Here is a 9,827-nt window from a genome sequence, read left to right as displayed (position 1 = left end):
TAAGATTATAAATCTTATTATATTATATGTATATTTATAATATATTATAAATCTATTATAAGAAAATAAATCAATATCTATTGGTTGAGCACCTGGTAAGTACAAGTCTCAATAAATCTCATGGAAAAGTTTGGAGGAGGGACAGATAACAAGATGAATGAATCACGGTCTGTTCATGCAGTATGGCAAAAATGAACTTTTGTGTATATACAATTACAATTACATCCATTAAGATGCCATTTAAAACATAATCTCATTGCTAGAAAGAGAAAAATGTTTGCAACAAGAGTATTTGTTTTGTTTTCCGATTAAACAGTTTCACTGTAGGAAAATTTGGAAATTACAAAAAGTACAAATCAAATGTCCTTAATTCTATCACAGGGAGGTAATCACTGTGAACATTTTTTCCTGTTTATATTATATATATATGTATATTCGAAAAATTATTTTATGAGGAAAAATTTCAAAGCACTGAAGTTAAAAACATCAGTCGGCCTGCATTCACCTATTTGTAATCATGAAGAAATTCGAGAGAGAATGCCAAAATAAACTTTTTCTTTGCTGGTATCTGGGACACCAAGGTTCACGATTTATCATTAAAGAGAGAAGGAGAGGGGCACCTGGGTGGCTCAGTCGTTAAGCGTCTGCCTTCAGCTCAGGTCATGATCCCAGGGTCCTGGGATGGAGCCCCACATCGGGCTCCCTGCTCAGCGGGGAGTCTGCTTCTCCCTCTCCCTCTGCCTGCCTGTCTGCCTACTTGTGATCTCTCTCTCTCTCTGTGTGTGTGTGTGTGTGTCAAATAAATAAATAAAATCTTAAAAAGAGAGAGAGAGAAGGAGAAACAGTTGCAGCCCCTCTTAGGCATCTAACACATAGAGGAAAAAAACATGTTGCTGCAAAAACAATCAACGTAACGATGCACTGAAAGTCCCTCCATTCAGTCAACATTTATGTAGCATGTGCAAGGACCACCAGAATATGTTCTAGAAGAAACAGATGAAAGGGAGGGGGCTGTTGGGAGAACTTTTCTGGCAGCAATAACTGTCCAAAGGCAATTAAGGCTCAGCCAGGAGCTCCCGTCCATCACTGGACGTGTTGGAGAAGAAGCTGGAAGACCTTGTGGACTCTGGAATGTTGAGGAGGGGACGCAAGCGCTGGGCAGGAGAAAGATGCCCTACGGTCACTTCCCACCCAGGGTGCGTGGACGCTACCACTGCGCACCCGCACACGTGGTCCCTGCAGGAGCAGCTCTTATAGGAGCTATTTGGGATTACACATCCTGGGATAAAACTGGCCGAACCAGTTAGCTGGTTGGCCAGAAACAGGGCTCTCCTAGCTCTGGGGCAGGAAGGAGTTAAACGGCATCCTTGGCACTCCGGAGACCCCCTAAAGACTCAACTGGGAAGCAGGAACGGAGAACGGGGGAAAGTGGAAGCGGAGAACCAGGCAGGTAGATGTCCAAAGAGTTATAGGAAGGTGCCTATTTCTTTGCCAAATTACTGATTGTCATTCAGTCAAAAGCTGCATCTTGTGACTTCTTTGATCAATTAGAGGAACTGTAACTCTGAATGACATGGTCAGTAAATTCTGCCATCGCGTAGGCAAAATAACATAACTCGTCACAGCGTTTTGACTCAATTGACCATTGACTATAGAATTTTGTTCACCTCCCCACTCTTGTCCGCTCCTCAGGTGAACGCACCTTAGCTGTTTTGAAAACAAACCTCCACTGTGGCTTTGCAAACACATTGCGTCATAAACAATTGGTAGAGGCGCTTCCAAGTGGTTTGAGCGAAGTGCCACAGAGTAAACAGGCGACCACCAAGGTTGCTAAAGTTATTTCCTGCCCTGAGCAGGGTTCATTTCTGGAGAATATTTAACAGGGAGGGTTTTAATGCTTCTAAAGATGTTGAAACTAAAGAACAAATATTGACCCAGAAGGTACCACAACTCTCCTGAAAGAGAGTAAAATAAATCCTTTATAAAATGAAAAACTACTTGGCCGAAATACCGCGCCCCCCGCCGCCCCCCTCTTGGCTGCACAACTGGCCCTCGAGGGCAGAGAGGCCGACCTGGCAGGGCCGGGGCGCGGGCGCTAAGGCACCGGCCAGCATCGCGGGTCCCCTCTCTCTGGGAGGCCGCGGTCCACCCGCCAGGCCGACTCGCGCCTCCGGCCAGAGCAGCCGCCCCCCCCCCCCCCACTTCCCCCACTCCCCCGCCAGACCACCCCAGGCCGCAGCTGGCGGCCGCTGGCACGAGTGCCGGGTGACCAGGCCAGGGCTTGTTCCCGCGGCTCGGCGCCGTGGGGAGCTGGGCTCGGCCGAGGCGGCCCTGGACGTGCGGCTCCCGCCCAAGGGGACCCTCCCTGCGCCCGGGCGGCGGTGAGTCAGGGCGCGTTATGCAAGTGCTGGCCGGCCGGCCCGGCGCCTCCCCTCGGTCTTTCACCCCGGCCGTTACGAAAGCGCGACCCCCCTCCCGCCCCGGCTATAAAGCGGCCGGGCGGCCCCAGCGGCTCGCTCGCTTCCCTGGCTCCACGCGCGCCCGACGCCGCGGCCAGGCTTGAGCGCAGCTCCGGGCGGTGAGCGGCGGCAGGGCGGCCGGGGACCGGGGGCCGGGGGCCGCGGGCGGGCAGGGCCGGGGGCGAGGGGCCGCGGCCAGGCACTCACGGCGCGCGGTCCCCGCAGGGAGGACTCCGGGCACGATGGCGTGGGTATGGGCGCTTGTGCTGCTGGCCGTGCTGGGCAGCGCCCGGGCGGAGCGCGACTGCCGGGTGAGCAGCTTCCGAGTCAAGGAGAACTTCGACAAGGCTCGCGTAGGTATCTGCCGGGCGGCCCCGGTGGCCGCGGTGCCGGGTTCCCCGCGTTCTCCCTTCCCGGCGGCCGGCCGTGCATGCCGGGCCACCAAACCCTGCGCTCACCTCTTTCGCAGTTCTCCGGGACCTGGTACGCCATGGCCAAGAAGGACCCCGAGGGCCTCTTCCTGCAGGACAACATCGTCGCTGAGTTCTCTGTGGATGAGAATGGCCACATGAGCGCCACGGCCAAGGGCCGAGTCCGTCTTTTGAAGTCAGAGCCCCCCACCCCCCAACCCCCGGCTGAGCACCAAACCAGACTGGGGAGGGAGGGGAGCATCAGGGTGAGACGGAGGGAGGAAGCCCTTTGCCGGCCTGACTCAGGATCTCCTTGGCTTTTGCAGTAACTGGGAAGTGTGCGCAGACATGGTGGGCACCTTCACAGACACGGAGGACCCCGCTAAATTCAAGATGAAGTATTGGGGCATAGCGTCCTTTCTCCAGAAAGGAAGTGAGTAGTCAGTTCAGTGGAACCGTCTCAGGGGATGGGGATCATACCTGACAAATTTGCTGGGTTTCTTCTCCAGTGGCAGCCTGGAAAACAATGGTGTGTAGGTGGCAGGAACGGTCAGCAGAGCCTGAGGTTAGGGACGTGAGACCGGGACTAGTGAGGCCCCTTCCTGGCCCACCCTTCACCTTCAGCTCCAAAAACCGGGCCCAAGCTCAAAATGACCTTTGGGCCTGTCAGGTGACATCCTTCTGCCATTTTCACGTCCAGCCCTTGTGCCAAGGTGTGTCTTCTCCATGCTCAGACGTCCCACCTCCCCAAGACCCAGCCCACATCACCACTCAACCTGGTTTTGTATTTCCTCCATTTCATTGGGCTGGATCCCTGGGACAGCTTGATTACTCGGACACCCCCAGCAGAGGCGGGGAGACCCTCATCCAAGGATGTAGGGAGCATTGTGCATAGGGCTGGCTCACTCCCGGGTGTCCTACCTGCAGATGCTGAAATACTGAGCCAGGCATAGCATTCTGAGTGACACCAACCTCTTCCCTTGTTCTAAGCACCAAAACTCAGATGGGGGACAGGGTGTTGAAGACTCTCAGAAAAGCACCCTACAATTTGGGCTGATCATAAGAACACGACATTTACGTGCCCTTTCTAATTTCTTTCCATTTCTCTTAAGTTTCAAATCTGGAATCTCTTTGGTGCCCAGAGAATAAGGTAGGACATATCATGGGATCTTAGAGATGGAGAGTTAACCCTACGAAGGGGGTTCAATATACAGATGAATAAAATGAGACCAAGAGAAGGTAGCGATTTGCCCATGGTCTTACAAGTTTATGGGAGCCAGTGTCAAAAGACAGGGGTTCCAACTCCCAGGTGAGTAGTAACAATTATTTCAAGTAATGTAGCAAAACTTGCTAGAATGAGTCATTTAGTGTGAAAGGTACGTTTTTCTGATAATGAATTACAAATTACTCTGGGGTGGGGCCCCAGAGTCTGTAGGTTTGCTGTGGTCCTTAGGAATGCTCCTGCACAATGAAGCTTAAGAAACTGCTCTAGATAATTCAGTCCAAAGAATTTGGAGTTTGGAGGACCAAGTTCATTCTTTCGAGTGGTGCTCAGGCTGTTCATCTCTCATCTCAGGAGGGAGAGTCTAGTAAAGATTGTTAGGATTTAAATTCTTTGTTGTCTTTGAACTATTTAGCCAAAAAGACCCTGGAGATCAACCAAACCAACTTAGGCCTTTCTTTTAAAGTCAAAAATGGTAGTCAGTTTTCTTTAAAACCAAACATCGAAAGTTACTTAGTTCTTATGTCAGAATTCACTTCTGGCAACAATCTTGGAAAAAGGAAATTAAGCTGCAGATTGGCTGAGCTAATAGCTGCCTCGATCATGAATTGGGGTAACATTTCAAAGAAGAGTGCATGTGTGTCTGAGGGGTTAGGCTGCTGGGGTGCCTCCGATGGACAGACTGAGCCCCACCACCAGGGAAGAAGTGACTTCATTTGCAGAGGAGGAAGACTGCCCAGAGGCTCAGGAGCCGGTGAGGGGAGCCCATGGGTAGGGTGAGGCCCAGCAGGTGGTCCCATGGCTTCTGTTCCTGGCCCGTCTGATGAATAACTGAGCAGTCATGTGTCTGGGCGCCCCCAGCTCTGGCCTCTGACACTCTCCTGTGGGAGAGCCTGGGAGGTGCCGTGGTGGCTCATTCTTCCTCCTGGAGAGCTTGGAGGGAGCCGAATGTGGGGCTCTGGGACCCACTCCCGTGCAGCTGTCCTGCAGGCCTGAGTTCGGGCTGAACCCCTCCTCGGCTGGCACTCCGGGGGTTCTCAGAACCGAGAGGTGACTTAGGGTGGGCAAGAGAGTCCTCCCTCATGCTGTCTGATGCTGGGAGACCCGGGTTCCTCTGCATTCCTCCCGCATGGAACCAACATAGAGCAGAGACCATCACCTGCTTCATGGCCTGGGCATGACATGGAAGCATAGAGGCTTTTTGTTTCTTGTTTCTTGTCCCCTCTCCCCCCAACTTACCTACTGCCTGGAGACAGTGTGGTGGAGATATTAGGCATGTGGGCTTCGGTTCTGTCTTGCTCTTTGTGACCTTGAGTAAATTAGTTTCTCTGTGCCTCGGTTTCCTCATGGGTAAGATAGAAATAACAGCGTGCACTTTTGGGTAGATGTGAGGAATAATTGAGAAAATATGGAACCTGTCTACATGGTGACTGATACATCATTAAGTGCTCAGAAAGTCCTAGCCATGGTTCCGTGTCAATGAGAGCATTAAATCAAGTGGAGGTGTGCCACTTTTTATCAATGTAAGGTGTTTGGATACACTTGAGCATTGTTGTTTCTCCAGGGTCAATCTCTCCAGCGCATGTTGTTATTAATGTTTTTTCTCATCCTGCCTTTGTTGACATTTATGCCCCCTTTGCGTACACGTCTTCCTGGCCTACCTCCCAGCCTCAGGAATAAATGCGATCTGAATTCTTCAGGGGCTCAGCTCTGCCTCTGTCTGGGGAGATCTGAAAAGTACAAGCTCTAAGAAAGAAGACTGTGTGAAGCAGAGGGTGGGCCTCTTGTACCCTCGACACAAAAACTACTCTCTTTTGTCAGCGCAGAGAAGGCAGTCAGGTGACTAAGCCAGAATTAGGATGGAACAGAGTAGCCGTGAAGCAGATCATCAGAGTGGCATCCTCCAGGGGATCGAGGGACGGCAGGGCAGCGAGACAGAAGCTGGTGGCCGCCAGACGTCAGCCACAAAGGCACACACATTGTTGGAGAACAGATGGAGAAGACAGCAGTAGAAAGGTCTCTTTTATGGTTTCAATGGGCTCACATTCTCTGTTCTTTGGACAGATACCAGCACATTTATTGTCAGGGTAAGAGATAATCATTGAAGCGAACGAGGTCTCCCCCTGCCCCACCACCTCCCGACCCCAGGATTCTTTTCTGTGAAGGAGAACAAGGTCCTTTCTTGTCCTCCCAATTTTATGAAAGCCATCAGAATCCTCTGTAGTCTCCTGCTTCCTAAAGAAATGAAACCAGTTTCAGGAAGGCGCTGGTTTCGTGAGCCTGGTGCTTCCCTGATGCCTGAGCCTGCCGAGGGAGAGGCATTGGCTCTGTGGCTTTCTGGCTTGCAGATGATGACCACTGGATCATCGACACGGACTATGACACCTACGCTGTGCAGTACTCCTGCCGCCTCCTGAACCTCGACGGCACCTGTGCCGACAGCTACTCCTTCGTGTTTGCCCGCAACCCCAACGGCCTTCCCCTGGATGCACAGAAGATCGTGCGGCAGAGGCAGGAGGAGCTGTGCCTGGCCAGGCAGTACAGGCTGATCGTTCACAACGGTGAGTGGGCGGCCGGCAGCAGGGTGCCGCTGACTCTCCCTGAGGGGCCAGGGAGATGCATTTCATCCGCATGTGGGAGAAAACGGGAGTCTGAGAAGCCCCATGGGACCCATCTTGGTCCTTCTTTTTAAATTTTTTAAAAAAGATGTTATGTAGTTATTTGTGTGTGAGAGAGAGAGGGAGAGATATCACGAGCAGGGGGCAGGGTAGAGGGAGAAGCATACTCCCCACAGAGCAGGGAGCAGGGACCCCGATGCGGGGCTCGATCCCAGGACCCCGAGATCATGACCCGAGCCAAAGGCAGACGCTTAACTATGACTGAGCCACCCATGAGCCCCATCTTGATCCTTCTTGACCAGATCTTTCATGGTACTGTTTGATAAGGAGTGGGGGGAAAAGCCCTTTTCCAAAACCCTGGCACTTTTAATTAAGTCAAGCTGCAGAGGACAGGCTCTGCCTTTTTATCTGCTCCCCTAGGTCCGGCCTGTAGTCACATGATTTTTGTCCCCAGCTATACTGCCCCAAAAGCCATTTTGACTGAATTCATATTGTTCAGAGATTCAGTGGCGCCAGTGAAAGGCCAGGTAGCAAACATGCCCGTTGGTGTAAAAAGTGAAAGAGAGACATCACCATAGCAAAGTTCAAAACAGAACCATTTCAACAGATGCTCTTTTTCTCATATGGAACAAAATAACGGTGGAGTTGCCTAGCTGGTTTTCCTCACTTATGTTTTTTGAGATTCCCTGGAACAACCACTGAATCTTTTTACAGATGTTACCTTTGTTAGGATCTTGATTTTAAAACCAATAACTTTCTGGAGGAAAGTGTGCAGTCTATTTAGAAACGACACTCCCTCACTCCCACAGGAAACAGAATTTCAACGTCCATATAGGGTAATGTTAAAATGTAGAAACAAAACTGAACTTTTCTGTTGGTCATCTAACTGGCTGGTCCACATGACACCCAACAGATATGAACCCAAACCAAAAACATTAAAAAAGAAGGTCTTGATGCTTCATCCTGGGCGCAGCCTAAATGTAGGGCGGGGGAAGGACCTCACCACAGGCAGGCCCCATGCCATGCCGTTTACCTGCATTACCCCCCTCAGGCCTCAGAGAACCTTATGAAATACATACTGTCATTATCCCCATTCTACCGATGAGAAAACGCAGGCTGAGAAAGATCAGACAGGTTGCCCAAGCTCTCTCACGGTTAGCTGAGCTGGATGTAAACCAAGGTTGTTCTGTGATCCCAAAGCCCCCTGTGGCACTGCCTGGTGACACCTGGCACAGGACACGGTGAACATTCCATAAAGCCACCCACACAGCAGCCAAGGCCAGGCTGATTTGGCCCCCACTTCCCGAAACAGGAGCATGTGCCCCCGATCCTTCAAAATGCAGTGAGGCAAATTTAAGACAAGGCAAAGGAGAACTTTCAGAAAGCAGATCCTATGCTCTTGGACCCTCTCTTGCCCCCAGAGAGATTCAAAGGGTCTCAGGAAGAGCCTGGAGGATGCCTCTTAATCACAGCCACATCTAGCTGTGACCTTACAAGACACGTTTGGACACAGCCAAGCCCTAAGGCCATCATGATATTCGCTGTGTACATTGAACAATGGGTCCATCTTTCTGTCCTCGATGACTGTTTTCTCTATTTCAGGTTACTGTGACGGCAGATCAGAACAAACCATTTTGTAGCAACATGGAGTTTCATAGGAGAAGTTCCCATTAAGTCACGCAGCCTTCAACTCGATCTGATCTTAGGAGTTTAGTTTGCCCTGCTCTGCTCCCCTCCCCTCTGCAAACACGGAACCTCAGTGCACATAAAAATATATGTGGGGATAAGTGAATCTGCACCCAAATGACTGTCTTTTCTGGAATTTTCTAAGCAATTGTTTAAGGCTTAGGACTCCAGACTTTGATTTATTAAAATATAGTCACCCGTTTCCTATGATCTGGGTTTTTATTTGTGCTGCATCTGTGTCAGCGTGACAAATCCTGTAGATGGTTGGGTAGGGTGCGCTGTTATATACCAGTAGGGGCTCCTCTCTCCCCACTCTTCATGACTTTTGGTCTTTTCTGGTGCCTAATCTCCATTATTAATGACTGTGGCTTCTCCTGACTTCCTGGAAAGGGGGCTTCCCTATTAACCGTGAAAGGGCCTTAACTACAAGCCTGGGCAAGTCACTGGAAACCAAAAGGGGAGGTGAGTGTTGGCTAGGCCAGGCCAGCAAGCTCAACGCCTCAGTTGACCCAAGGTCCGTAAGGAAGGTGGGATGGTGGGCTCACCCCCAGCCCTTCATGGTCTCTAGCACTTAATTCACTGCTTAGTTCAGGTGTGGCCAAAATGTTGAGGGAGAGGTGGCTGGGGGCTTCCCTGGGGGAGTTAGGAGATGGGCCCCTGGAAACCAGATCCGTGGGGAGATCATGGCACCTCCCGCTGGAGTGCGGGAACGGGCTAGCTGGGGAGAGAAGTAGCAGGACTGGGGAGGATCACCAGTGTCCACACCATCAGTGGCATCCGAGAACTCAGTATGTCACCGCATGCAGAGTCATCTGCCTTCGTTCCCCAGGAGCTCCCGGGAGCATCACGTTTTTATCTGGAAAAGGCATCAAGGCTTTGGTACCAGAGTCTTGGTTTTAAATCAAAATACGGGTCAGATACATATTAACTGTGTGATTTGGAGCTGCTTATCTCTCTTCTCTGAGCCTCGCTCTTGTGAAATATGGGGAAACAGTACCTGCCTGATGGGGTGCGGTGAGGATGCGGTGAGAGCCCTTTGGAGCTGTGCAATCCTGGCGACAGTGCCAGGCTGACATCTGTGACATGTGTCGGGAAGTGGGGAAGGGCACAGGCGTGTAGAGACCGCTGCCCGTGAGCTGGCAGAGCAAGGAGCCATGGGTGCCCTGCGTCCCCCCTTCGATGTGCTTTGTTTTCCCAGCAGCAAGAAGAGGAGACAGCAAGGGAGGAGACAGGCAGCTGGATATGGGAAAACTCTGCCTGTTGCTCATGTCAGAGCCAGGCGCTTCAGCCTGTTTGATGATCCCAGACGCCCATAACATAGCCACACCTCACTTCACAAACAGCTTTAATTTACCAAATCTAGGAACTAAAGATGAACCAAAGATCCCTGCTGTCCTCTTGTTCTCAAGCTTGTGATCTCCATAAATCTTAC

At 51.2% G+C, this 9,827-nt stretch overlaps 1 protein-coding gene across 1 annotated transcript; it reads left to right on the top strand.

Moving 5' to 3' along the window:
• The first annotated feature begins 2,429 nt into the window (after positions 1–2,429).
• RBP4 (retinol binding protein 4) lies at positions 2,430–8,605 on the top strand. Its single transcript, XM_027596590.2, has 6 exons — positions 2,430–2,578; positions 2,685–2,812; positions 2,929–3,065; positions 3,196–3,302; positions 6,440–6,652; positions 8,312–8,605. The coding sequence occupies exons 2-6, from the start codon at positions 2,702–2,704 to the stop codon at positions 8,347–8,349; spliced, it is 606 nt and encodes a 201-aa protein (XP_027452391.1). The 5' UTR covers positions 2,430–2,578; positions 2,685–2,701; the 3' UTR covers positions 8,350–8,605.
• The last annotated feature ends 1,222 nt before the right edge of the window (positions 8,606–9,827 follow it).

Source organism: Zalophus californianus, chromosome 15 (assembly GCF_009762305.2).
Source record: "Zalophus californianus isolate mZalCal1 chromosome 15, mZalCal1.pri.v2, whole genome shotgun sequence".
Lineage (NCBI taxonomy): Eukaryota > Metazoa > Chordata > Mammalia > Carnivora > Otariidae > Zalophus > Zalophus californianus.
Note: the sequence above shows the minus strand (reverse complement) of the source record. Positions and strands in the feature narration are given on the sequence as shown.